Source organism: Monodon monoceros, unplaced genomic scaffold, assembly GCF_005190385.1.
Source record: "Monodon monoceros isolate NGI ecotype Baffin Bay Population unplaced genomic scaffold, NGI_Narwhal_1 Super_Scaffold_10, whole genome shotgun sequence".
NCBI classification, from domain to species: Eukaryota; Metazoa; Chordata; class Mammalia; order Artiodactyla; family Monodontidae; genus Monodon; species Monodon monoceros.
Window position 1 is genome coordinate 51,084,226 of NW_021703766.1, and position 26,724 is coordinate 51,110,949.

A 26,724-nucleotide genomic window follows, 5' to 3' on the forward strand; every position below is an offset into this window, starting at 1 on the left:
GTTGGTGGGGACAGCTGTCACCTGAAGGCTTGACTGGGGCTGGAGGACTTGGTTCCTCGACACGTGTGTTTCTCCAGCGGATGACTGCTTGAGTGTCCTCACAATGTGGCAGCTGCTTCCTCTAAAGTGAGTGATCCTAGAGAGAGTCAGGCAGAAGCTGCAGTGACTTTTATGACCTAACCTTGGAAGTTACACTGCCATTTCCACAACGCCCTGTTAGTCACACCGTCAGCCCTATTCAATGTGGGAGGAGACTACACAGGGGCCTGAATACCTGGAGGTGAGAATCATTGGGGTCCATCTTGGAGGTGGGCTTCAGAGTTCTGATATAGTATCTTTATTATTGTAAACAATATTGACTTCAGAACTATCTCAAAAGTTTTTTCCCCTCTACCCAACAGCTGTACCATTTAGAGGTCTGTGGCTGCATTAATAGCCCTTTCTTCCTTCTCTGTAACTGGGATGGAGGGAGGGCTAATTCATTGGGCTGGAATAACAGACACAAATAAAGCCAGCTTCAAAGTTAATACGAAACACTATTTCCCAAGGACATGCTTTCTTACTCACACTGTTGGAAATTCTATCAGTAAAAATGAAACATCCCACTCTTGCCTGTAGGATTGAAGTCATTTGATACATAGTAGCAGCCTTGATTTCCAACCCAGGTGCAGAGTAAAGGGTTTCTGGACCCAACACTACACATCTACATTCATCTTGTAGTTTGCAAGGATACAGGACCCTGGTTCCTTTTGCAGTCCACACACTGCTTGGCTTTGAGCCTAACATACAGTCATCACCTAAATTCCACTCTTCCTCCAAATCCTATAATAACTCTACCTTTTCCTTTGTCAAGATGCTCCATGGTTTCTCTGTTGTGTGGTCTCCATCATCTCAGTGGGTCAATAAACTTTAATTTGTCAGACTATATTCCTGGTGTTGTCAGGCTGATGGATTAAGATACCTATAATCCTCAAACGCCGTGGCTCCCAGCCACCCTTGGGACATAGATTCCCTTCTCTTATATGCCCAAACCATTCATCATCTGGCCCCAGCCTATTTTTCTAATCTCAGTTCTTTTTTCTTCTTACTATTTTCTTTTGAAAGGGAGATATAATCATTTCCATACAGTAAACTGCACGTCTTATGTGTACAACTCAGTGAATTTTTAAATATGTGTATGCCCAAGTAATCACCACCCAGATAAATATATAGCACATTTCGGACACCCCAGGAGCCTCTCTGTCCTCACCCTGCCAATCTATCACCAATCTATCATTTTTTTTTTTTTCAACCTTGTTTGAAACTAGCCCACATGCTATATAAACAGACGCCATGAGCATAGCTTCAGTACTACTATTCCTCCTCTTACGACCACCAAGACCAAGGTTCAGATCTGATGGGAAACAATCTATCACTTTTTGAACTTCAGATTCTTTTTATTTTCACAGAAACACATATAAACATTCATAGACTTTAGTCATCTGGAACGTCCTGCCTCAAAGAATCCTATCTTCGGCCTCTGATATTCCTTCTGTCCTGGCAAGGGCTCAAGTCCCAACCGAAACTTTTGAAAATATTGCAGGAATGAATGAATGAATAAAAGTTATAACTGCGATTGAATGCGTGCCTGGTGGAATGGCGCCACAACCAGTTCCTAAGGGGAAGTGCTGATTGGGCAGTCACGTGATAGGGGCCGAACCTTCCCGGAGCAGGTGAGGCAGGTGCGGTCCTGTGTCCGGGTAGCCCTGCGGGGCAGCGGCTCGCAGCAGCCATTTTGCGGGGCGATCACGTGAGAGGACGCACGCTCAGCGGGGCGCTCACGTGACCAGGGGCGTGCTGCGGCCGCCCGGGCGGACCCGGCGAGAGGCGGCGGCGGGAGCGGCGGTGATGGACGGGTCCGGGGAGCAACCCAGAGGCGGGGGTGAGGCGGGAGGCGGACGGGCGGGAGGAGGGCGAGCCCCTCGCCGGCCGACCCCAGGATCCCTCCTGCCGGTATGCGGCCGTGCGATCGCCAAGCACTCCGGGGCAGAAACTCCGGGATCCGGCGCTGCCAGCTTCCACCCACTCCCGGGGTCCCGGGCTCTCTGGCCTCTGCGTCCGGATCCCTTCCTGTCTGGCGCTTTCGGACCCCCGAGAAGCTGGGGAACCCCATAATCCAAGCCCACGGGGCAGGCCCGGGCTTGTTGCCGGCACCACTTCCTGGTGGGAGGGGCGGGTCTCCCCTCAGTCCCCTCAGGCCAGGGGTCTGGTTGCATGAAGTGTTCCCTCAGCCTCCTCCCCCGGAAGAATGAAGGATACAGGCCCAGGACTCCTGCCTCTTTCTCCATCAGGGACTCAGCTGCCTGGGCCCCCAGTCACTTTATCTACCAGGGACCCAGAAATGCAGGGTCCCCTGGCGTTGTCCTCCCTCAGGGATCATGAGCCACTCCAGTTCCCTGGATCCCCCTAGGACCCAAGAGTCCAGGCACCTCTTACCTTCTTTCTCCTCTAGGGCCCACCAGCTCTGAGCAGATCATGAAGACAGGGGCCCTTTTGCTTCAGGGGTGAGTTTGAGGTCTGATTATTGCGGAGCAGATTTGAGGAGTGAGGCCCCATTCTGATTCTGCATTCCCTGCAACTCCATTTCCACTCTAGTTTCATCCAGGATCGAGCAGGGCGAATGGGGGGAGAGACACCCGAGCTGGGCCTGGAGCAGGCGCCCCAGGACGCATCCACCAAGAAGCTGAGCGAGTGTCTCAAGCGCATTGGAGATGAACTGGACAGTAACATGGAGCTGCAGAGGTGTGGTCCCTGGAACCCAGGAGTCCAGCCAGTGAGCCCCTTCTCCCTCAGAACCCAGGAGTCCCAGCTCCCAGCCCCCACTTTCCCTGGGAGCCTGGAGTCCAGGCCCACAGCCCCCTTTTCCGTCAGACCCAGGGGTCCAGGGCCCCACCACTCAACTCAGCACTCTGGACTCCCAGCCCTCCCCTGCCCTAGGATCTTGAAACTCTCCTTCAGGGAGTCATTTTCCCCAGTTTCCTCAATGTCCACCTCGTGGCTCTCCCCCTTGATGGCTTCCTGGCTCAGGCCTCAGTTTCCTTATCTTTGGTATGGGGTGGACACCAGAGTTTCCACACTCCACCTGATCCTCCCTCCCCAGCACTGGCTCTCCTCTCTCCTGCAGGATGATCGCGGCCGTGGACACAGACTCCCCCCGAGAGGTCTTTTTCCGAGTGGCGGCCGAAATGTTTTCTGACGGCAACTTCAACTGGGGCCGGGTTGTCGCCCTGTTCTACTTTGCCAGCAAACTGGTGCTCAAGGTGGGCGGCTGCAGGGCTGTGAGCCCAGGCAGGCTCCCCTATGAGGACCTGGGACTTGTGAGGTCAACCCCTGTGGCAGCCCAGTAACCACAGAGGGAATGGAGAGAGGCAGCTATGGACCGCTTGTCTGCTTTTTCATTCATTTATTCATTCAACAAACATTTATGGGGCCTATGGTGTGTGTGGCCTGTACTCGGCACCCAGGACACAGAACGGAAAAGGCTAGGTGCCTGCTCTCAGGGAGCCCACGTCGTATGATGAGTGCTGAGCGAAGTAAACTCGGGTGACGTGATTGGGCAAAGTGGTCAGGAAAGACTTCTAAGAGGAGGTGACGTGAAAGCTAAAGTTGGAATGACAAGAAAGATGCAGTGATATATTGCATAAAGATGGGGGAAAAGGCATCCCGTAGAGGGGCAGAACATGCAAAGGCCCTGAGGTAGGGCCAAGCCTAGTGTGTTGTGGGCAATGAGGAGGCCCATGTGGTTAGAACAGAGTGAGGAGGGGGAGAAGGTGAGAGATGAGGGCAGATTGCGAGGGTCTTGTGGGCCGCTGTAAAGACTAGCTTTACTCTGCGACAGGAGCGATTGGCTGGTTTTAAACAAGAGAGTGAGGTGACCTGATTTGTAAAGAGAAAAGACTTTTCAAGCAAGGAGAGCAAAATGTTAATTGTAGAATCTAGGTTGTGTGTATATGCCTGTACGCTTAGAAATTTTTTTAACTTTTCTCTCTGAAGATTCTCATTGTAAAATATTGGGGGAGGGGAAGCCCAGCAAATTATTTTGGCCCTTTTGGGTAGAAAAATGGATTATGGGGCACAAGGGCAAAAACTGGGACGCTGACAAAGAGGTACCTGTAATAGTCCTGGCTAACGGAAGACTGACCTGGAGTCAGGGGGCAGCATTGGAGGTGGAGAAGTAGATTTCTTGATGTGTTTGCAAGATTGAGCTGATGGGGCTTGAATGTTAGAGATGAGGGGGACAGCAGTCAGGGTGATGGTAGGGCTCCGTGTGGAGCTGGGGACAGCAGGTGAGAAGCAGCGAGATAAAGGCTGAGTAGGGAAGCTTAGGGAGTTGAAGAGCAGGCGTCAGGCCTTACCTGGTCTGAAGGTCAGAAAGCCCTCTCTGGGGAAGTGACATTAGACCTGAGCTGTGAGGGATGAGTGAAAATTCCCTTGGTTGAGGTCCATTGAGGCAGCAGAATCAGCATGTGCAAAGGTCCTGAAGCAGGTTAAGAATTTGGTGGGAATGAAGATATGGAAGAAGGGTGGGAATTCCCTGGTGGTCCAGTGGTTAGGACTCCGTGCTTCCACTGCAGGGGGCACGGGTTCGATCCCGGGTTGGGGAACTAAGATCCCACGAGCTGTGTGGAGTGGCCAAAGAAAAAATAAAAAAAGTTTAAAATTAAAAAAGAAAAAAAGATATGGAAGAAGGGCAGTGAGGCACAGAAAAGAAGAGGAAAATTGGAATGTGATCAGGTCAGAGGCTTCACACAGAGCCTTGTGGGCCAAGATGTGCTTTTGATTTTTTATCCCAGAGGTACTAGGGAGCCATAGATGGTTTGTGAGCAGGGAAGTTGACAGTGACCAGATCCACTTTACAATTTATGAAGCTCATTCTGACTGTGAGTGGAAAAGAGACTGCAGAAGGGCAGGAGGGGAGGCAGAGAGTTGAGAAAGGAGGCTGGGGGCCATGGCCCCAGGCAGTGGGGACAAGGCTTAGTCCCTAAGGCCCAGCCCACTCCCTGCAGGCCCTGTGCACCAAGGTGCCCCAGCTGATCAGGACCATCATGGGCTGGACCCTGGACTTTCTTCGAGAGCGACTGCTGGGCTGGATCCAGGACCAGGGTGGTTGGGTGAGGCCCCTAACCCCATCCAATCCCCCACTCCTCTGGGACCCCTGGGCCTTCCTGAGCCCACCACAGTGGTGCCCCCCTCCCCATTTTCGGATCATGAGATGTACTCTGTAATGCGTTTTCTTACATGTCTGATCAACCCTGATTCATATGGCACCCACTGACCTCTCCATGACCCTTGACCTCCTGGTGACCTCTGACCCAACTAGTGCCTTCTGCCCTCCCTGGTGCCTCTACTTCCTTCGGAATCCCTCAAGTTCTGTGATAACTCTTTGGCCCCCAACTCTTTAGTACCATTAATCTTAGGCCCTTGCCCCCACTCATGCCCTCTGACCTCTCTGTGACCCCTCACGTGCTGGCCCAGGGCCTGCCCCTTGGCTGAGCTGCTGAAGTGCCTCATGTCCCTATCCCCAGGACGGCCTCCTCTCCTACTTTGGGACACCCACGTGGCAGACAGTGACCATCTTCGTGGCCGGAGTACTCACTGCCTCGCTTACCATCTGGAAGAAGATGGGCTGAGGCCACCAGCGGCCTTGGACTGTGTCTTTTCTGCATAAATTATGGCATTTTTCGGGAGGGGTGGGGACTGGGGGCCATGGGCATTTTTCTTACTTTTGTAATTATTGGGGTGGGGTGGGGAGGAGTGGTCTTCGGGGGGCAATAAACCTCTTTCGGGCCACACTTCCAGAGTCTGAGTCACTGGGCCCACTTCCTGGCTGTCGCAGGAGGCCAGGCTTCACGTGCTGACCCATCTTATTCTGAGGTTGTCTGGTGCCCTCTATGGGTAGGTGGTGAGTTAAGTCTTGGCCCTGCCCTTAAGGAGCCCACAGTCCTGAGGGGAACCGAGGTGGCTCGAGATCACATGACTCATGTGTCACGGCCTAGGGTACTGTGTTAGAGGCAGCACTGTGCCAGGCCCAAACCCGGCAGAGGGGGCTGGGGCGGGGGCGGGGGTGGGGGGTGGATATCAGGGTAGCAGGGTGCAAAGCAGCCTCCTGGACCCTGGGAACTAGGGCCTGGAAGCTTCCACCATATGGGACCACAGGAAGTTGCACATTTACTGAGGTGGAGAAATGGGGAAGAAGCTGGAGGGGGATAGACCTCGGGAGGACTAGGAAAGCAGGGGAGGGCTCTGGAGCCTTTTGGGGAAGGCCCTGGAGGCTGGAAGGCTGAGGAGGCTGGAGAGGGTCCAAGGGAGGACTCCAGGGGAGGCCTGAGCTTGAGCTGTGTGGTTGCAGAGGAGACACACAGGCTGGAGACTGACAGGTTGTGGAGGGAGGGGCTGGAGGAGGAGGAGTCCAGGGTCTGGCCCCGTAAATGGGAAGGGCCCTCCAGGAGAGGGGCAGCCCCCTGGGAAGGTGCTGCGCTCACAAAGAGGCACAGTAGATTGAACCACAGAAGGAGAATCAGAAAAGGGAATTACAGAGAATAAGGTCACTCGGAGAGTCACAGTTGGTTGTCACCTCTCTGGCTGTCTTTCTTTGGCCGCGTTGGGTCTTCGTTGCTATGCGCAGGTTTTTTTTCTCTCTAGTTGCGGTGAGCGGGGGCTACTCTTCATTGCGGTGCCTGGGCTTCTCTTGTTGCGGAGCATGGGCTTTAGGCGCGCGGGCTTCAGTAGTTGAGGCACGCAGGCCCAAGGGCAGGCGGGCTCAGTAGTTGTGGCTCGTGGGCTTAGTTGCTCTGCGGCATGTGGGATATTCCCCGACCAGGGCTCGAACCCGTGTCCCCTGCACTGGCAGGCGGATTCTTAACCACTGCACCACCAGGGAAGTCCCACCCCTCTGGCTCTCCATCCCCCTCTCTCTTGGGTCCTTCTGTCCCCTTCTCTGTCTCTGTTCCTGTCTCTTTGTCCCTCTCTGGGTCTTTCTGTCCCCCTGTGTCTCTCTCCCTGTTTCCCTGGGTCACTTGTCTTCTCCCATCCCCCCTGATTCACCCCACCTTCTTCAGATAATCTTTATCTCACCCCTTCCTCTCCCTCCACCTGTGAGCACTTCCCAGGTCACCTCTCCTTTCCCAGGCTAAAGGTCTTTGGGCTGAGGTATGAAATTTGGTGAATGAGTAACTCAGACCCCATTGTGACTGTGTGCCTGGGGCAACTGCCCCTCCCCAGAGGCTTGCCGCAGAGACGGCAAGTCAGGGGAGAGATGTCAGATAAGACAGAAGTGAGGGGAGACTGAGTCACCACCCAGAGAGAGGGGACAATATGGCCACCGGCGGGAGCCCAGGGAAACCATCAAGGGAACTAAAAAAGACAGTGCCTTGAGACAAAGCACTCAAGGTGGCACCGTGGGGGAGGGGGGCAGACTTGGGGCCCAGCCAGGCCTAGTTCCCCGGGTCGCAGGCAGACTGCAGTCCACCCAAAGTAGATGAGGTCAGCGAGCGGGCTCCACCCCGCCCCTCTGCGGGAGCCCCTTCCAGAGCTGAGTTCAGCATGACTCAGCACGGCTGCTCTCCTGGCCACTGGCCCAGACACCCCTTGAGGACCCCAGATACCAGCCTGACTGGCGTCCCCTCGATCAGGGAGTACCCTGCCCGCGCTGCTTGGAGAGGCTTCTCTGCAAGGTGAGCCCTGACCTCTGCTCCCAACGCCCCAGCGGCTTCAGCTTTCCTGCCCCAGCCGGACAGCTGCCTCCATTAGGGCACTGAAAGAGGGTCAAAGTTCTGTCTTTGTTTCTCCTTCCCCGCAAACAACCACAATGGGAGCTCCTGGAGGGCTCCTTCAGCCAGCTCTGCCACCCAGGCACCAGCCTGGACCAGACACACTTTAAAAATGTCCATTGGTTAAAGACAGACATCCCATCCATAGATCCCCAGACCCTCCTTGTTTCACCAGGACTCAGTACTTCTCCGTCATCTTGAAGGAGCATGTGTCAGGCAAGACAGGGACAATTTCAGCGAGGCTGCTTCAGAGTCAAAAAGAATTCCCAGTCTCTGGCTTCCTTCAAAGTCATCCCCACGAAGTGCAGCCTCAGAGGGACCCCCAAAACTCCAGTCTCATTTCACCCATCCCCATCTCAGCTTCCAGAAAAAGTGAGCCCCTAAAATAGCCCCTAGGTATTCCAAGGGGCTCAGACAATCTTTCGAGGGCTCCAAAAGGCTCTCCAAGACCCCTGACCTCTTTAAAAAGCCCCTACTAGCCTTCTGGAAACATCCCTCTCCCCCACTCCGGGGCTGAACAGCAGGGCTCTACAACTGTCCTTTTAATCTCGCAGATCACTTCAAGGGCCTAAAGATCGCCCTACCCCCCCGGGGAAGTTTCCAGAAAAATATGGACTTCCACTGTGAACTCTAAAGCTACAGAAACTCCCCCCACCTTTGAACCCCAAGGCTCCAGGTCCTCCCAGAGAGAGACCCAAGGTTCCAGAAATATCATCTCACAGCCTTCCAAACTTCTCAATGATCCGGGTACCCCCTTATCTCCCAGCGCAAACCCCAGTCATCTGGAGGTTTCCGCACCTCTGAGGAACGCCCCCAGGGTTCCAGTAAAGTCCGTGCCCTGACACAGCACGAGAATCCGATCTACTTTCCTGAGACACCCCCAGGACCCAGGAATCATTATTTTCCAGGGTTCCCAGTGTCCTCATTAATCTTTCACCTACTAGAGAGTCTCCCTCCCCACCCCCCCAGAATCCCTTGACTTCCCAGAATTAGCCCCAGAGCTGTTGCATCCCGCGAAAACCCCCACCCCCCCATTCCCCATTTCACAACAGCCGTCGCCTACAGGCGCGTGACTTCCCCACCTCCGGGGGCTGGGGGTGGTCCTAGGAGTCCTATATGCTCCTGATTGGTCACGCGTGGGCTCCAGGCCCCGCCTCCCACCACCGCAGATTGGCCGATTGCTCTCCCTGGCCGTCCCACTTCCGAGGGCCTGCGCGCTATAAAAGAAGCCGCCTTGGCCGCAGCCGTTTTCATTGCGCTCGGCGGTTCCCCGGATCTGTCTCTTGCTTCAACAGTGTTTGGACGGAACAGACCCAGGGTCGCCCTTTCTTCCAGCCTCCGACCACCCTCCAACCTTCGGAGTCAGCCACTCATCTATCCACCCTCCAACCTTCGGAGTCAGCCACTCAGCTGTCCTCGGTCACCGGGACCAGCCAACACCATTTTTTGAGCCGAACTCCTTATTACCGGTCAACCATGAGCTCCCAGATTCGTCAGAATTATTCCACCGAGGTGGAGGCCGCCGTCAACCGCCTGGTCAACATGCATCTGCGGGCCTCCTACACCTACCTCTCTCTGGTGAGGGTCCCCAGGACGCCCCCAGCCCAAGTTCCCCTCAGCTGCGCACCTCCGGCCCTCTGCGCACGCGCGGGCCTTCTTTGTCCTGTTGGATAGTCAGAGGCGGAGTCCGCATGCCTGGCCTCGCCTCCTGCTAACCATTGTTCCCGCCATCTCTTCCCGCAGGGCTTCTATTTCGACCGCGACGATGTGGCTCTGGAGGGCGTGCGCCACTTTTTCCGCGAATTGGCCGAAGAGAAGCACGAGGGCGCCAAGCGTCTCTTGAAAATGCAAAACCAACGCGGCGGCCGCGCCCTCTTCCAGGACGTGCAGGTAAATAGTGTGTGGGCATTGGACTACATCTCCCAACAGCCCCTGCACTAGAGGCCCCTTGACTGTAGCGGTTTAGGCACCGCGTAGGCCTTTCGGAGATTGAGTTCCGTCTTTTGTGGGTTATTACAGCTGGAGATCGAGGCGCACCCAGTTCTCCCAAGACGTGGCGGTCTAGAGCGCAGCGTGTAGTATCCTGGGACGTGTAGTTATAGGACACTGGGGAATGATAGATACAAACTCTTAGACGTTTTCTTTTCCGATTAAGCCCTCTACTCTCGCAACTACTGGAAAATTAGTTTTTAGTTCTTTCCAGAGTATGTGGCTAGTACTGAGCCGTTTGTTTTCGGTATAGAAGCCATCTCAAGATGAGTGGGGTAAAACTCAGGACGCTATGGAAGCCGCCATTAAAATGGAGAAGAACCTGAACCAGGCCCTTCTGGATCTGCATGCCCTGGCTTGTGCCCGCGCAGACCCCCACGTAAGTATCTCCAGTCATGTCTATAAGACCTTCCCTGGAATGATGCTTACATACCAAGCATTGGCCTCATTTGATTGGGCAGATTTCCTTCTGAGCCTCCTTCCCCCATCTGTCACATTGTTAGATCTGTACGTGGCAACATTTTCTCCTCTCTTATCACTCAGCTCTGCGACTTCCTGGAGAGCCACTTCCTAGATGAGGAGGTGAAACTCATCAAGAAGATGGGTGACCACCTGACCAACCTCCGCAGGCTGGCTGGTCCCCAGGCTGGGCTGGGCGAGTATCTCTTCGAAAGGCTCACTCTCAAGCACGATTAGGAGCCTCCGGAGCCCAGCGGCCTTTGAGGAGCCCCTCTGGTGTCAGGGCTTTTACCTGAAGCCCCTCTGCAGCCAGCAGGCAGCTTGTTAACCGCCCCGGAGCCCTCTCCCCAGCCTTGGACCAGATGGAAACAGTAAAGCTTTTTGCAGCACCTAGTGGTTTTATGTGTGTATCCTGGGAAAAAGGTGGGGTCTGTTTTCACAAGGCCTCTGGCTGCACTGGGCTGGCAGGGAGCGAGGAGTTTGGCGCTCTACTTCTAAGACATCATAACACCTGTGGGGTGTTGCTGTAGTGGGTTTTCTGCTTTGCCAGGCTGTTAACTGCCCCTCCTAAGATGGTAGAGCCCAGACTCCAGGAAGAGTCTAGTAAAACCTGGGGTTGCTAGCTGGAAGCAGACAGCTGTTAAGGAGATCAGTAATGAGAAACTGGTTCACGTGAGTTATGTTGCTAGGCACTTGCCAAGCTCTGAAAGTACTCTGCCTCAATTCTGGGAGGCTAAGTAGAAATGTGAGCTCCTTTATATGGGTAAGTTGAGACAAACTGTGTAAATTACCCATGGTAACCGGGAGGCACACCCAGGTCTGACCTCCAAAGGCTGTTGGTTACAGGTGTGGAATTCAAGGCACATAATAGGTAGAACCTGGCTAGTGGGTCTGAGCAGCTGAGGGCACATGAGGTGAAAGGTGCTGAGCTAGGGGTTCAGGGCTCAGCACAGACAGAAATGGGATGTGAAATTATCCAAATGGGAACTGAAGAAGCTTGAAGATGACTTAGCTGCTGGGTCCAAGCAATAAAACGATGTCAACTCTGACCCCCCTACCCCATCCTATTTTTGGTAGCTGAATCTAAGAGGAAATGGCTGCTATACAGCTGTTCTTTGGTCTGCTCAGCACCATGCCTCTCCTGCTGGTAATTCTGGTGGGGGAGGGGACTCTTGGGTGTCACAAACACTGCGGCTAACAGATGATCACACATCCAAATTCAAACAATCAGAGCTTTCTACTCCCCTGAAAAGCGACTGATTCAGAGATGCACGTGTAGCCTAGGGATGATTAGAACTGAAAGGAGAAAAAGATTTTTTTCCAAAAGTAGAGTCATCCAGGGGACAGTAGGGCCAAAGTCCAGAGGCCAGGGTCCTAGAAACATGCTCTAAGCCAGTGCTGTCCAACAGAACTTTTTGCAGTGATGGAAGTGTTCTGTATCTGCTGTCCAATAGGGTAGCCATGGGCCACATGTTGTGGCCACAGTGGCTATTGAGCCCTTGCATATGGCTAGTGCTACTGAGGAATTTAAGAGCCTGAGCCAACTTTGCCACTTGCAAGTCGAGTCAAAAACAAGAGAGTTGCCTTCCTTTGAAATAACACTGGAATCCAGTGGCAATCCAAGTCTCTAAGACAGTAGAATGAGACAAGAGAACCGGGACCCAGCAGTGGGCACAGGGAGGAATCAAGAGGTGAAGAGGGAAGGAAGAGGAGAGTGGGGCCAGGATTGAGGCCCACCAAGCCCTCCGGTCAGACTAGACCTGAGATTCTTAAATATAGATGTATTTTTTCATCTCTGGACACACTTCAATCACACCCCTTCTGCCCTCCCCCCTCCCAATTGCAAACCAAGGGCAGCAGACACAGCACAGCACACGTGAGGGGCCCCTCCCTTTCATCAAAGCTGGGGGCAGGGCACAGCTTAGGGATGGAAGAGCCTCGAGGTAAATATGGAGGTTCTAGAAACCAGTGGGCTGAGTTCTAGACCAGAGGGAAGGGACCAGGATGCAGCAAAGTGGCGAGGTTCTAAATTTGGCAGCTGGGACCTAGAATCCAGTGGTTTCATGGTTGGGGGTTATGTGTGCAGGTACTGGGGAAGGCAGCCAGTTGTCCTCAGCAGAGGGATTCCCTGTAGGGCGCAGGAGTTTAGAGATATGGGGAAGAGTTCAGACTCAGGGAAGAAGGAGTAGGGTCTGGTCCAGAAAGGCATCTAGACCAAGACAGCTTGTTCTCCAGTAGGAATGAGAAACCAAGTGGTTCTGCCCCCACTTGCTTGGCCAAAGTGCAGAGGAAGAAGGGAGCAGGGGTGGAGGGATCCTCCAGGCAGAGCCGGACACCCCAGGGAGGGCTAAATCAGAGTAAACACGAGTGCACTGGCCTGGAGCCCAAGTTCTGGAGTTAACCTGCATTAAGTCCCTGAAAGTGCCCCAGCTCTGGACTTGATTGTCTCAGTAGCAGGGACTCCACGTGGTTTCCAGTGTTTGGTGGCCCCGGGCCAGGCCTGGGCATGGCAGGCTCTGTATGCTGTAAAATTAGCAAGCCGCAAGGGGCTCAAGGAGCCCCAGCATAGAAGGCAACAGAGCAGGTTTCTGAAAACCTCTGGCACCACGGCAGGATAATGGCAGATTCCTGGCCTCTGGGATGGCCTGGGGGACTCCAGGGCACAGATTATGCATTCTGGAACCCAAGAAAGGCACGGCGTTGAGGATTCTGGAGTGTTTGGGATTTCGAGAGAGGAGCTAGAGGGGCTGGAGTGTATGGCGGAGGGGGTAGAGCTGTGGACCCCACAGAGGGCTAGGGATCTGGAGTGGAGTTTAGGGACAGCGCCATTCTGCATCCACCCTCAAGATAAGGGAGGCAGGGTTGGCAGGGGAGTGCGGGTCAGGGGACTTAGTTGCGCTCCTCGCCCAGGGAGCTGGCGGGGCTGAGGGGCTCGCTGGGGGTGCTGACTGAGCTGGAGGGCGCTGTGTCCACCGAGCCGCGCTTGCTCCCGCCGGTTGAAGACGTGCAGGAGGCGCGGCGCGGCCACTCCGGGGCGCGGATATTGCGCCGGTCCTTGGCAGCCTCCTCGTCCTCGTCGTAGCGCTCGCCATCTTCATCGGGTGGTCCGTCCCGGGGCTCCTCCTCATCCTCGCTCTGGTGCGGGCTGGAGTGTCTCGACAGTGAAGGCGATGGTGGCACTGAGGCTGGCCGCGGGTAGCGGTAGCCCTGGGTCTGCGTACGGAGGTGTGGGCACAAACCGCATAGTGAGCAGAGGCCTCTACAGCCTGCCTGGGCGTCCAGCGTCCTTGAGGCCTTGCAACTCCAGGAGGGACACCCTACTTCACCCCACCCTTCTAGCTCCTGGCCCCCCCTAGAGAGACCCCGGATCCACTTACCGCATCAGCCTCGTGGGGCTCGTAGGTGAACTGTTCTGGAAAGGCCTTGGCCAGCGCCATGTGGCGCGCAGACATGTAGTACTTGTTGGGGGGAAAGAAGAGGAGTGGGCATCAGGGGGCAGGAGCCTGACCCCGCCCCCAGCAGGTTTGGAGGGGGGGTGAGCCCTGGTTACACGTTTTACGCAGATGAGCACAACCTGCCGTGGTTTCCAGTTGGCCCCTCTGCCAATCATCCATCTTTCAGGCTCCACCCCTTAGGCAGATAAGCAGAGCTGTGAATGGACAGTCTCTGAGCCACACTCCTTTAACAGGGGCGGAATTCTCCAGTCAGGTACCTCTTTGGCCGCACCCTTATGCAAATAGAGAACTTCCCACCTCGGTGGTCTTCCAGTCTGAAAGTTGATTCTTTTCTTAAAGGGACAGCAAGCGTTACAAATAGGAAGAGACCATGCCCTTTGCGCCAGCTTTCGAGGCACGGGGAATCAGAGACCCAGAGCCGTAAGTGACTTATTCACAGCAGAGGACAGGGAGGGGAATTATACCCGGCCTAGGTATTTCCAGTCCAGAAGGTCGGAGAGGCGCTCCGTGCGGTTCCGCTGGATAATGCGCTGCCGCCGGCTCTGCTGGCAGAAACTGTAGAGGAAGGAGGTGAGCTGCGAGCAAGAATCATCCAGGCCTCGGAAACGCCGGTCCAGAATGTAGATGCCTGTCGGGGCCAGGAAGAGTCTCAGAAAACAGATTGGGGAAACCTTCATTGTCTCTGGGACTCTGCGGACACCAGGACGCCTCCTCCCACTGGGACTCAGGAGTCCACCCCCTCCTCTCTTAGTGACCCAAGAGACCACGCCCCTCCTTCCCAGGATCCAAGAGTCCCGGCTCTCATTCTGGGCGCTGACCGTAAGCTGAGGGGTCTGCGATGTGTTCCTCCATGAAGCAGCCGAAACCAGAAAGGTTGGTGGAGACACTGGGGATACCCATAACCGTGCACTCAGCTGCGGGAAGGCGTGAGAAAGGTCCGCTTAGCTTGCCCCTCTTTATCGCCTTAAATCCCAGTGAAAGCCCCAATGGCGCCCTCTATTGGCGCCTTTAATAAGAGCCGGGCGCTGTGCCGCGCAAGTCAGGAACCAGACAAATTAGGCTGTGCATTAAAGTATGATAGTCCCTATTCCTTAGAGGGGAAGCTACTAGGCTCAGAAAAGGGAATTGATTTGCCCCAAGGCCTCAGGGTAAGGAAGAGTCCATAATTGGGTAATAAGGATGCTAATTTATTGAGCACGGTATTCTGGGCCAATGTCTACCATTTTAATTTATCCTCATGACCTATAAGACACCTTTTTGTGCCAGACTGCACTGTTTTGGTTGTCATAGCTTTACAGTCTGTTTTGACAAGAGGTAAGACAAGGTCTCTCATTATTACTATCACTGTGTACAGAGCACCTACTACACCTCGCTTACTCCCTTAAATAACGCTGAGAAATGCTTCAAGGAGTTTATTATAATTTTTATATAAGTGTTTCTAAAAACCTCTGTAAGCTGCAAAAGTAGGCACTACATATAACAAGGCTTATGGGAAAAATAGGGTTGGAGCTGGTCACACAAAACCTATGCACCATTTTAACCGTGGATGAAACTGGCAAACTTGTCAAATCACTCATCATTTAAGAAATATTACAGCAAATGTGGTATTTATTTTGCCTTAAAAACATATGAAAGTAGCTTGATTGTTAGAGAACAAGCTGTGCATTTAGCTGTTGTTGTTTTGGGGAACCAAACAGTAGCAAATTGGGAGAAATCACGTGTGAACCCTGACATCAGCCCTCTAGTTACTCACATGAGCTACTGTGTCACAAAAACACATGAACAGACTTGTTTCCATTGTTCCTGTTTTGCAAAGGAGGAGTCTGGAGCTCAGGAAGGGCCAGTCCCTTGTCCTGGGATCACGCCAGACGCTGAACTCACCTGGTGTGTAGCCCCAAGGCTCATAGTAGGAGGGGAAGACGCCCAGGTGGCAGCCGCGGACAAACTCCTCATAGTCCACAGGGAGCAGGGGGCTCGTGGAGGAGAGGAACTCCGGGTGAAAAATCACCTGGCAGTGGAAAACAAGGGCTCAGCCCGAGCACCTTATTTAGCTACTCCCTGGGGATCCCAGAGAGGATGAAAAAGTTGTCTAAAGCCACACAAGACAGAGTCAGGACAAAGACTGGAATCCAAGTCTGCCTCAGAAGCAAAGGTTCTTTCTAAACATTGCAATCCTTTGACATACCAGGGGAGATGGGGAATGTGAGGCTCAGGCTCCAGCCCCCATATCACCGCCCTCCCCAGCACCCCCCCACCCCCCCATGCCCAACCCACCCTGGCCAGTGCCCTCACCTTGACCCTGTCGGCACTACTATTGAAGAGGCCAATTCGGCGGATGGTGGTCAAAATAGGATCTGAGGAGTCGTCCAGCATATTGTGGGTGCACACAGGAGGGAAAGACTGCCGCTGTAGGGGCCACAAGTGGGGTGGGGGGGTCAGGGAAGGGACAGAGGGCTTCCTACTTCCCCATGAGCCATGCTCATCCTGGGGATCTAAGGAGACAATTCCCATCAGGTTGTGGAGCAACAAACCCAAGAGATTACCAGGAGTTGTAGATTTCCTACTTGGCTCTATCTGTAAAGGTTTTCTTTTCCCTTTAACCACCATAAGCCGAAAAGAAACTACAATCCCAGCTGTCTTAGAGGCAGAGCCAGTGTTAACATGCCTCATAGACTAGAGGGAGTTGTAGCTATCTTGTTCTGTACTCTGGGCTTTCATCAAAGAAACCCAAAGAGACTGTAACTCCCAGCAGTTGATGGGGGCTGTGCCTTTCAGGGGCTGCTTGCCGGAAGTTATAGTTTTCTTATGAAAATCCTGGATCTCTTTCTCTCCAAGTTCCTTTTACTCTCCATCCTGTATTCTCTCCACCTCCACCCTCAAAAGAGGCCCAAAGAAACCACAATTCCCAAGAGCCACTGGAGGAAGACAGAGCTAGTGTGACAGCAGTCCCAGGGGCTGCTGGGATATATAGTTCTTTGCAGCTGTCCCATTATTCCTCTCATTAAAAGATCTACTCATCTTCAGTTTACTGACTCCAGGAGCCCAGGAAACTACAACTCCCAGCAGCCCCATGGCAGAAACATCCTCAGTGAGGCCGACTGCCTTAGGAACTACCGGAAATTATAGTTTGGCCAGAAACAATTCACACCTTGTTTGTGCAACTTGGCTGTCTGGGTTTCCATTCCCCAGGATTGGGGGAAATCACCAACCCTGACTATAGGTACCAAAAACCCTTGACTCCAGAGAATAAAAGAACTCTAATTCCCAGAAGTTTCTGGGGCAAGGGAAGAGTCAAGGTAGCAGAAAGCCCTGGGGGCTGCTGGGAGTTGTGGTTCTCATTTTGTGACTGCTAATTTTCTCTAAGGTTTCCCACCCATCTAATTAACCCCAGGTATCTAAAGAAGCTACAACTCCCAGGGGTATTTGGAGACTAAGACACAACCAGTGGGATAAGAAACAGTAGCTGCTGAAAGTTTTCAATGTTCTTCAGTGAATAACTGTTGTTTTTTGTTGTTTTTGTTGTTTTTTCTTCTTCTTTGATCGCACCATGCGGCACGTGGGATCTTAGTCCCCAAGCAGGGATCGAACCCGCACCCCCTGTATTTGAAGCACAGAGTCTTAACCCCTGGACTGCCAGGGAAGTCCCGAAATAATTTTTTTAGCTGACCTGGCTCTATCCCTAGAGGCCCAACAAAACTACCACTCCCAGCAGTCTCTGGGGGAAGAGGTGGAGGTAGCTTGCAGCAAGGCCCAGGGTTAGCTGGGAGTTGCAGCTCTCCTTTTGTGGCTATCTTGACTTTAGTTTAAGGTCCCTTCCACCTTTTGTTCATGGATCCCCAAGGACTCAAAGAAACTACAACTCCCAGAAGCCTCTGTGGCAGAAAAAGCTGTGGGAAAGCAGGCTGCCCTAAAGGCTTCTGGGAATTCAAGTTCTACCAGTCAGCTCACACACACCCTTCTGACTTCAGAACTGGTTCCTTGAATAAGGACTGCCAACAAAGCAGAACTCCCAGCCATCTCTGGGGTCAGAGCTAACACGGCAACCTGCCTCCAGGGCTGCTGGGAATCGCCATCTTTCAACTCAGGAGTCCAAACCATACCTGCGTGGCAAAGATGGCTCTCTTCATCATAGTGAAGTCCTCCTTGTCCAGCATCTTGTTCATGTCTGGGAGGCTCCCCCTGTAAGGTGAGCAGTGGGATGCATCTGGGAATGGGTGATGAGAGGGTTTAGAGCCCAGGAGGATGCAGGGCTGAGGGCGGGACACTCACACCAGCAAGGATTCGTAAAGCTTCCTCCCAAACTTCTCCTTCACTGTGTTGGCCGTATCCCTGGAAGGAGCAGAGCGACAACATCACTTATAGACCAGCTGCCATTTATTGTTAGGCTTCTGGGGCAGCTGGGAAGTTGAGGTCTGAGCAGAGAAGCTCTGGATATTTCTGGCTGGAGGATGGAGACTCAGGGAATAGGCCCTGGAAGGCTCGGATCCCTTGTGCTTTGCATCAGCTCTGCGGCCAGGGACAGGTGGCCTTCCCTCTCTGACTTCAATGCCTCATCTGTCAGATGGGGATAAAAATAGAAGCAACCTCAAAGGTTTGCAGTGAGAATTCGATGAGGTCATGACAAAAAGTGCACAGTGCCCATCACACAGTGAGCCTTCCAAAAATGTCAGCTATTATTAGGACTTTAGGCTAGTCCTGGTAGTCGTGATGCTAAGCCCCATTTTATAAAAAGGGAAAATTACATTCTGAGAGAGGAAAATGTATGGACACAAGTAAAGCTAGCAAAGAGTGCCACCCTACAACTTCATTGACATTCCTCTGTTCATGGTCCTCTCGTAGCTCTAGCCTCATTTTCTACCCCATCTCCCTAGGGTACTCTGCTTCAGCCCCGCTGGCTTCCTTGCTGTTTCTCAAACATGCCTCAGGGCCTTTGCACTTGCCATTCCCTCTGCCTGAAATGCTGTTCCCCAGATACACACAGGGTTTCCTCCCTTGTTTCCTCTCTTGGTCTCTACTTGCTGGCACTTACTCAGTGTGGCCTGTCCTGACAACCCTGTCTCATATTCCAGTCCTGCTTTTTTTTGCCAGAGCACTTTCTATAGAACTTTCTAGAATGTGAACACAATAAGGGCAGGGATTTTATCTTTCTGCCTCACAGCTGTGTTCCAGTGCCTAGAACAGCACCTGGCACACAGTAGGAGCTCAAGAAATAGCTGATGGCTAATACGCGTTTTTTACAGATGAGGAAACTGAGGCTTGAAGACGGGGAGTGGTTTGCCTAAAGTCACAAAGCCAGAGCAGGACAGGGGCATGAGCGGGATCTCGCCAGCTTGATACCAGAGCCCTGGTCATGCTGTCACACTTGTCCTGCCTGCGACTGCGACTTCGTACTGCCCCCGAGTTGCAGGCATCTGGAGCAAGTAACTTTGCTGGGAATCAGGTGGGGGATGGGTTGATCATGTCACAGATGACAAAACTGAGACTCCAGGAGAAACAGGGGACCCAAAGCACACAGCTGGGAGTGGGAGCAGCAGGGATGCCGGGCTGAGGGCTGCTGACCAAAGCTGCTTGCGCACGGCTTGGCCCTTAAGGGTTTCCACGTTGAAATTGTTGGTCCGAGCTGGCATGATGAAGAAGGCAACCACTGTCTGCTCGCTGCCATTCACCTGGGGCAGAGGAAAGGGAGGGTGTGTGTGTGTGTGTATGTGCGTGTGAGTGTGTGAGGATCACATGGGAGAAGGCTGTCCCACCCTTTTCCACCCCCCAAGACCACGAGGACCCTGCCATGCCCCTCACTGTCAAGGAGAATTATAGGACAGAACTACCATTCCCACGGGGACTCTGATCTTCTTTCTGGGTCCCTACACTCCTGTTTTACACATGGGTTTCCCTGCCCCCACCTCCCCAGGTCTCCGTTCTCCCCAGTCATGTACTGATTTTCTCATCCTCCTTGTCCCCTTGCAGCCCAGGCCTTACTCTGAGCAGATAGTTGAGCCGGGCCAAGGCCTCCAGGAAGACATCGGCCCCCTTGTTGGAGAATTCATAGCGGCCAGCGATAAAGAAGTACAAGGTCTTGTCCAAGTTGAAGTCCAGGTGCCTATAGAAGCCACAGCACAGGGTGAAGCCAAGACCCTCACCCACTAGCCCCAGCCTTGAAACTACAAACCCCAGAAGCCACAGGGGCAAAGAACATCTTAGGACAGAGGCATCATGGGAACTCCTGGGAAATGTTCTTTTCTGCTTAGATGGGGATTTCCTTAAATACTCAGCCATTGTTCTGGCGCTCAAGAACTCAAGAGGCTGAGTCCTCAGCTGTCCCCTCTGTTGGCCCCAGGAGTCTGGGTTCCCAACCACCCTCTCTCTCAAGACCTAGGTATCTGGCCTACATACCCATAAAAATGGCCCCGCACAAACTCCTGGATTCGAGCCTTGCTCTGAGCATGGAGGTTCTGGAACTCATGCATGGCAGAGAATTTCTTCACATTCAGTCCATTGGGGGTCACGATATCTGGGATTGGGGGAGAAGGTCCCACATTTCATTTCTTCATTTCTTCGTTCAGATCAATGTGGCTGAATGAATAAATGAAGGAAAGACCCCTTTCCTTTCACAATGTCTTTGTTTCAATAGCTCCCCAGTGAGCTCCTGTGGTGACCCAGTTGCCCTGCCACTCAGATACCTTCTTGCCCAATATTGCATGCTTATATTCACAAGCCTGACTACAACTCCCATCAGCCCCTGTGAATGGCTAACCAGACAGGGAACAGAGCAACATCGGGGCTTCTGAGAGTTGTAGCTCTTTTGTTTCCCCTATGCCACCCTGAGCTGGGGGAATGAGTCTATGTCCCCATCCTGCTTCTCTATCTTCAAGCCTCTTTTAGGGCCCCAACCATTTCCTATTATCATAGAAATTAAAGCATATCAGTGAAAAACTATAACCTCCATCAGCTCCTGGGGCAAAATTCCAGGAATATAAGGAGCTAGACAGCCAAAGGTATTCTGGGAGTTCTCACCTTATAACCAATGAGAATGGATGCTATAGTTTGGGAAGAATAACTGGTTCCAGCACTGCTTTTCTCAAAAACAAAATGCAAGGAACCTCCTTCCTCTTTCAGAAGACCAATATCTACATTAGCCAGTAAAAGAATTTTACCATTTCTGAAATTAAAGAAACTACACTTCCCATTAGCCTCTAGGGCATCCAGCCAGGCAGCCTCATATTCAGGTCACCAACCTAGGGCATTCTAGGAGTTGTAGTTCTCTGCTCTTTACAGCAAAAACATTGCAACAGGCCTTGGCATAGACTACCTCGCTTACGTCTACAGACCCAGGCCTATTTCCTACCTGGTTTCCTTTTGAGTAGGTGCTGAGCCTCAATGGCAGTAATCTGGGACACGGTAGTGAAGACATGAGCGCAGTGGGCTGCCGCCCGCTCCATGCAGTAGCGGTGATAGATTTGCCTCTCACCTGCTTCCTTGTCCACGTTGAACTGGGTAGGGAGGGAGGGCAATCAGGTTAGAAGAACTGGGGAGAAGACAGGCGGTCCAGACTCCAGGGTCTTAGGGGAGATTGGGCCATGAAGCTGGACTCCTGGGCCTGAGGGTGGAGGGGGTTGGGGACTTGGATTCCTGGGTCCTGGGGGAAGAGGGAACTTGATCCCCTTGGGCTTCGCAGACAGCCTCGGGCTGTCCTGAAATATTGGCAACCCCCATCTGCCACGCTCCCAGCTCACATTCTCCAGGTTGTTGTAGAAGTCCACGGCACCGGCACACAGGTATCGCCCCAGCAGCGTGGCGTGGGTCGTGAAGATGGTAGCCACGGGCAGCCGCCGGGCACGGCATAGGCAGAGCCCGATGCCCGCCAACCACTCATGGAAGTGTGCAACCACATGTGGTTTCTCCTCGCTCTGGGCCAGGAACTGTGGGGCAATAGGGATAGGGCCACTGTGTCTCCATGTGTGTTGTGAAGACAACCAGCAATCCGCAACGTGGATGAGGAAGCAGGGGAGAGGTCAATCTATCCCCACAACCGCACAGAGTGGGTGGTGACCCATTGCAATCCCCATGGGACAAGGAGCTCTAAATCCTTAAGGCAGCCAGACTAGCTAGCTGACTTCATTCCCAGAGGCTGATGGGAGCTGTGTTTTTTTGACCAACCTTCTAAGTCCCAGAAGGGCTGAATTGGAAAGACCAAAGTTTTAGTGTCCCCAAGTCCTGAACACAATTCCTGGACACTTTTTATGTCAATCAAGAGTAGACCTGTACTGGATACTGGTTGAAGGACTACAACTCCCAGAATGCCCTAGGAGCGGCCAATTCATAAACTGTCCCAGGGTATGGGAAACAAGTTTCTTGAGCCTTTTAAAACCTAAGAGAGGGTCCGAATTGGGGTTCCTGGTTCTCAGATAGGCTGGGGATTCCCAAACATCCGGGGACTCATCTGAGAGCCAAGTCCCGCCCATATTAGAGAACTACAACTCCCAGAACTCCCTGGGGGGTGAGCCCTCCCGTCAAGCCAGCCTCCCCAAGAGCTAATGGCTTAGAATTCCTATATTTGGAAGACTGGAGTGAATGAAGCTGGGGTTGGGAGACTGGGTCTTTGAGGAAAGAAGAATCTTGGCCCCTGGATGTCCATATTGCCAGAGATCAGAGCTAATCCTCGGTTTAAAGGACTACAACTCCCAGAATGCTCTGGGAGACACTGGCCACCCTCTGGCCTCGGATGGCCATTGTAATTTGGGGCCTGGGGTCGAAAGGAGTGACACGGGGATTGGCAGTGGGGCCTACCTCACCCAGGAACCAGGTGGTGAGGAAACCAAAAAGGACGGCGTCGTTGCCTTCTCGGTCATACCAGGGCACCCCGATGTTGCACGTATCCCATAGCTCCCCCTTCCAGCGCTCCAGGGCCCAGGCTGAGGCCCCCACGTCGAGGAGCACCACCAGGGGGCCCCCCTCTATCAGCCAGCGCCCGAAATACACCTGCAGGGGGACACAGGGAGGCTTAGGGTTTTGGCCACCTGTCTCTGGGCACAGCAACTGCGTTTCTCCCATCCCCAGGGAGACGTCTGGGTTCATGGCCTCAGTGCTTCTACCTTCTGTTTCTGTATCTGCTGCTAATTTCTCACCTACTGCCTTATTTCTCTATTTGCCATTAGTTATTCCCACCACAATTTTTTCCCATCTCGGCTGCAGCATCTCCCTATCCCTTGCTTAGTTTCTCTAACAGTTGCCTCTCTTCTCTACTTATAAACCCACATTGCACATGTCCTGTCTGTGTGCCCCCACTGCCTTATTTCTCCACCCTGCTAATCATTTCTCCAGCTCACTGCCTTGCTTATGTGTTCGCTGCCACATTTCTCTCACCAACCATAATGCTGCTTTCTCCCATTATCTTTCCTTTCTGCCGCTCACTCCTTGTACTGGCTCCTTCTTCTTCCACTCGCTCCCTTGTTTCTGATCCTTTCGCCATATATTTGTCACCTGCTTCCTCTTTTCTCTGCCCATAGGCCCATCTTGTACTTTGCAGCCTCATTTCTAACACTGCCCACCCAATTTCCATGCATGGGGGCTACATTTTTCTACCCACTGCCGTGTTTCTAAGCCTCGTGGTCGCATTTCTGGCCCTGCCACGTTTCATTGATCTGTTGCTTTCCTCCTGAGACCGTGATCCAGATTTTGGGCCTGCTGCCAGGTTTTGGGCCGAAAAGCCATCCTACTCCTCCCCAACCTGGCTTTTCCCGGCTTTAGGCGCCTGACCCCCTAGGCTCCTCCCCCTCCCAGCTGTTGTCTGCCCTTTTGCTGGGGGGGCTATTCTTAGGCCCCCAGCACATGGACAGCAGCTGCCATGGGGGAGGGACTGGGCTGCCCTAGGGTTCCTTAGGGACACAGTCCCGTCTAACTGGACTCCAGACCCCACCCCAAATCAGAGGCTGTGAATGAATGAAGGCAGCATTGTACCTCTCCCTCCCAGACCCCAATGTCTGCACCTCAGCCCTGCTGCCTTATGGCCCTCTCCCTGGGGGACAGCCACCTCTCTGTCCTCATCCTTCAGTTCTCAGCGGGTGCCTGGGACTCTCCCCTCCTCTTTTTTATTTTTTATTTTTCCCCTCCTCCTTTTAATTCCTGGCTGCGCATCCAAAACTCTGTCCCCTGGGTTTGCCTGCCTACCTCTCCTCTCTTCCTCAATACTCCGTCTTCCTCTCTCCTTCGAGATCCTTCTCTCTAAACCAGGCTACCTCTTTTCTGTATCTGGACTCTGTCTATCTCCCTATTGCTCTAACCACTGGGGCCACCATCACTTTTTGGAACACTCAGCCTCTCTCCATTGCCTGCCTGTCCACCTCAGTCTGCAAGTGTGGCTGCTTTCAGTAATAATGATGATAATAATAACCACGATGACACCTCACAGCTCACAGACAGTACTAACTGCATGCCAGGTCCTGGGCTGAACACTTTTTATGAACTATTTCATCCTCCCAGAAAACCTATAAAGTGGATGCTATTAGCATGTTCATTCGCCAGGGTCACAAGGCAGGAAGCAGAGAAGGCGAATTTGAACTTCAGGCTCCAGAACTCCTGCTCTGGCCTCCTGCCTCACCCCCAAGCCCACCTCCCCTGGGTTTTGTCTGGCTGTCCATCTAGCTCTTTTCCTCTCTCTGGATCTGAGGATCTTGGCCTCTTGGGACCATCTTTCAGTCTGTCTCATACCTGCTGTCTGTCAGTCCATTCACCAATGTCTTAGAGCTGGGGGTTCACCCACTCACTTCACGGGGTCCTGCATCTGTCTGAGTGTCTGTCAGATATCTGCCTGGGAAAGTGCTGGGCCATCCTGAGTTTCTGTCCATGCCTCCCTCTCTCCCTGGGGCTGTCCATCCCCTGCTCCTTCTCTTGCTGCTGCCCCCACCCTGCCCTCAGCCGGGCCATGTCCCACCTTGCAGCCCTTGCTGTTCATGGAGTCCAGCGTCCTCTTCAGGGCTGGGGTCGGGGGCTCGAGCAGTTCCACCTGGGTCCTCACGCCCTGCTCCGTGTACGGTCCCACCAGGTAGTAGTTGTCGCCCCACTCATCCCCTGTCACCTTCGCCTTCGTCTGCAGCACCGTGTAGATGCCACCCACTGTGGGCAGAGGTCCACAGATCTGGGGCCTGGGGCGGGGTGGGGTGGGGGGCCGCGGGAGCCCCGGACCTCTGGCTCAGAGGGAAAAGGGGCCTGGGAACCCACACTTCAGAGTCAGAGGAAGGAGGGGAGAGGGCAGTGATGGACGGTACTCCTGGGTCTATGGGAGAAGGGGGCTGGGGTCGGGACTTGAAGGGAGGAGGGTGCTGAGTCTGAGGGAAGGGGCTGGGGGCCTAGGCTTCTAGGTGTGAGGGAATTAGGGGCTGGGGCTGAGGAGGACATAAGCTGACAAGGGTTATTAGGGCCTAGCTTCTTGAGTTCCCAGCTTACAGGAGCTGGATTTAAATTCCCAGTCAGGCTCCAGGACACAGTAAGGCAGAATCCCTCTTCGTGGCCTCATTTAGGTTCTCGGAGTTGCCCAAAAGAAGCCAGAGCTGTTATTCCTCACCCCCCAGGGACTCTGCCGACCTGTCCCTCAGTTCCCTCTCCCTACATGGGGACACAGGCATGCAGGGCCCTGCCCCTCCCATGACTCCATTCCAGACCCAGGAGTCTGGGCCTCCAGCCTCCTTACCTCCTGAAGCCTGGGCCCTGGAGATCCATGTCTCCATGTTCACAGACCTCCCCTTTCTCTCCCAAGACTCAGCAAAGCAAAATCCCAGCTCCCTTTGTTCTGTGGAGCTAGACTGCCTAGCTCTTGGGATTCCAGCCCCAGCCTTCTCCAAACCCAGAACCACAGGCCCTTTGGAGCCCAGAACCCAGAAATCCAGGCCCCCAGCCACTCCCATCCCAGGGCCCAGCCCCGACCAGCTTAGGACTTCCCAGCCTTTCCCCATTCCTGCGCGCATGTCTCTGAGGCTACAGCCTCCTCTACTCCTAAGAACCCAGAGCTCAGGCCCTCAGAACCCAGGCATCCAGGCCCTAACTCTCTCTCACCCTAGGATCTAAGAATTAGGGTCTCCAGCCCCTTCACATCTTTACTCTCAAATGACCAGTTCCCCAAATTCTCCCACCACGATTCACGCAACGTATCTCCAAGTGGGCTCTCTCCCAAATCCGGAGTTACATCCCAAGACCCTTCCCCCTAGGGCCACAGTTCTGAAGTGCAAAACCCCTCCCCCCATCTCCTTCCCTATTGAGGACCCAGGTCTCTGGTCTTTTTCATTTTAGCCCCCTCACCCCTAGGACCCAGGACCTGGGTTTCCAACCTCCTTTCATCTTAGGCGACTCATCCCCTCCCTCCAGGGCCCAGGAGACAAACTCCAGTCCCTCCCCAAGGACACAGGAGTCACAGGCTCCTTGCCCAGGACCCAAGAGTCATGCCATACAGCCTCGTTACCCCCATCCCCGACTGCCCTTCTCGTCCGGGTCCCTCCGCCCGGCGTGCTCACCCTTGTTGGCCACCTCCCAGGCCACCTCAAAGAGCACTGTGTTCTCCAGGTCGAATTCATCGTCCCAATCCTCCAGTCCTGGCAGTGAGGACACGGACAAAGTGCGGTTTAGAGGCATGGCCGACGCGGTTAGAGGGCTCCGGGGGCCGCAGGTGGGGGCCCCAGAGGTGTCTGAGGAATGCACTGGGCAGGGCGCTGGGCCAGGTAGCTGGTGCCCGACGGGAAGCTTGCACCACCCTCAGCTTCCTATTGCACGACCGCACTACCGCCTGGAGCGCTCGGACCGGGGCCGGAGGCGGCCGCAGCGTCACTGAGCCCAGTGGGTTTCCTGCAGTGAAACCTTGCGGCCACCAGGAGGCGGTGCCCGCCCCCCGGCCAGCGCCATTGGTCTGCGCCCGGGGGCGGGGCTCCCGCGTCTCTCATTGGTGAACAGTGCAGGGTTCGCTCAGCCCCGCCCCCGCCTTGGCTGTTGGTGCGAGCTCCAGTGGGCGCTAGCTGATTGGCCTTCAGCTC

General features: G+C 53.9%; 3 protein-coding genes and 1 non-coding gene across 6 annotated transcripts; 2 read left to right on the top strand and 2 right to left on the bottom strand.

Moving 5' to 3' along the window:
• Nucleotides 1–1,291: 1,291 nt before the first annotated feature.
• Nucleotides 1,292–1,408, bottom strand: LOC114890062. Its single transcript, XR_003792202.1, has one exon. It is a non-coding gene; the product is annotated as a small nucleolar RNA SNORA61 (small nucleolar RNA).
• A 404-nt stretch (nucleotides 1,409–1,812) lies between these two features.
• BAX (BCL2 associated X, apoptosis regulator) lies at nucleotides 1,813–5,831 on the top strand. Of its 2 annotated transcripts, none has more exons than XM_029243409.1 (6): nucleotides 1,813–1,921; nucleotides 2,492–2,543; nucleotides 2,635–2,781; nucleotides 3,164–3,299; nucleotides 5,046–5,150; nucleotides 5,565–5,831. In XM_029243409.1, the coding sequence occupies exons 1-6, from the start codon at nucleotides 1,888–1,890 to the stop codon at nucleotides 5,667–5,669; spliced, it is 579 nt and encodes a 192-aa protein (XP_029099242.1). In that variant the 5' UTR covers nucleotides 1,813–1,887; the 3' UTR covers nucleotides 5,670–5,831. The 2 variants fall into 2 exon arrangements, with proteins under 2 accessions (XP_029099242.1, XP_029099250.1); XM_029243417.1 differs by having other exon boundaries at nucleotides 1,831–1,921; nucleotides 2,635–2,812.
• A 3,216-nt stretch (nucleotides 5,832–9,047) lies between these two features.
• On the top strand, nucleotides 9,048–10,645 carry FTL (ferritin light chain). Its single transcript, XM_029243430.1, has 4 exons — nucleotides 9,048–9,386; nucleotides 9,552–9,698; nucleotides 10,051–10,176; nucleotides 10,341–10,645. The coding sequence occupies exons 1-4, from the start codon at nucleotides 9,285–9,287 to the stop codon at nucleotides 10,491–10,493; spliced, it is 528 nt and encodes a 175-aa protein (XP_029099263.1). The 5' UTR covers nucleotides 9,048–9,284; the 3' UTR covers nucleotides 10,494–10,645.
• Nucleotides 10,646–10,859: 214 nt separating this feature from the next.
• On the bottom strand, nucleotides 10,860–26,523 carry GYS1 (glycogen synthase 1). Of its 2 annotated transcripts, XM_029243390.1 has the most exons (16): nucleotides 26,212–26,523; nucleotides 24,639–24,820; nucleotides 22,496–22,687; nucleotides 21,442–21,627; nucleotides 21,054–21,198; nucleotides 20,102–20,219; nucleotides 19,688–19,808; nucleotides 19,271–19,377; nucleotides 17,981–18,040; nucleotides 17,812–17,890; nucleotides 16,004–16,117; nucleotides 15,593–15,719; nucleotides 14,530–14,625; nucleotides 14,176–14,339; nucleotides 13,634–13,714; nucleotides 12,023–13,469 (listed from the first exon to the last, which is right to left on the bottom strand). In XM_029243390.1, exons 1-16 carry the CDS (start codon nucleotides 26,327–26,329, stop codon nucleotides 13,146–13,148), a joined length of 2,214 nt encoding a protein of 737 aa, XP_029099223.1. In that variant the 5' UTR covers nucleotides 26,330–26,523; the 3' UTR covers nucleotides 12,023–13,145. The 2 variants fall into 2 exon arrangements, with proteins under 2 accessions (XP_029099229.1, XP_029099223.1); XM_029243396.1 differs by lacking the exon at nucleotides 24,639–24,820 and having other exon boundaries at nucleotides 10,860–13,469; nucleotides 26,212–26,271.
• Nucleotides 26,524–26,724: the final 201 nt, after the last annotated feature.

What these genes read in the sequence shown, in the direction of transcription:
- BAX (XM_029243409.1), top strand. Translation starts at nt 1,888, where the DNA reads ATGGACGGGTCCGGGGAGCAACCCAGAGGCGGGG. An exon ending in AGTAACATGGAGCTGCAGAG is followed by an intron (nt 2,782 to 3,163) that starts GTGTGGTCCCTG and finishes TCTCTCCTGCAG; the next exon opens with GATGATCGCGGCCGTGGACA. An exon ending in TCCAGGACCAGGGTGGTTGG is followed by an intron (nt 5,151 to 5,564) that starts GTGAGGCCCCTA and finishes CCCTATCCCCAG; the next exon opens with GACGGCCTCCTCTCCTACTT.
- FTL (XM_029243430.1), top strand. Translation starts at nt 9,285, where the DNA reads ATGAGCTCCCAGATTCGTCAGAATTATTCCACCGAGGTGGAGGCCGCC. An exon ending in CCTACACCTACCTCTCTCTG is followed by an intron (nt 9,387 to 9,551) that starts GTGAGGGTCCCC and finishes CTCTTCCCGCAG; the next exon opens with GGCTTCTATTTCGACCGCGA. An exon ending in CCCTCTTCCAGGACGTGCAG is followed by an intron (nt 9,699 to 10,050) that starts GTAAATAGTGTG and finishes TTTTCGGTATAG; the next exon opens with AAGCCATCTCAAGATGAGTG.
- GYS1 (XM_029243390.1), bottom strand. Translation starts at nt 26,329, where the DNA reads ATGCCTCTAAACCGCACTTTGTCCGTGTCCTCACTGCCAGGACTGGAG. An exon ending in GTGCGGGGCCATTTTTATGG is followed by an intron (nt 19,809 to 20,101) that starts GTATGTAGGCCA and finishes TGGCTTCTATAG; the next exon opens with GCACCTGGACTTCAACTTGG. An exon ending in ACTGGAAATACCTAGGCCGG is followed by an intron (nt 13,715 to 14,175) that starts GTATAATTCCCC and finishes CCCCCCAACAAG; the next exon opens with TACTACATGTCTGCGCGCCA.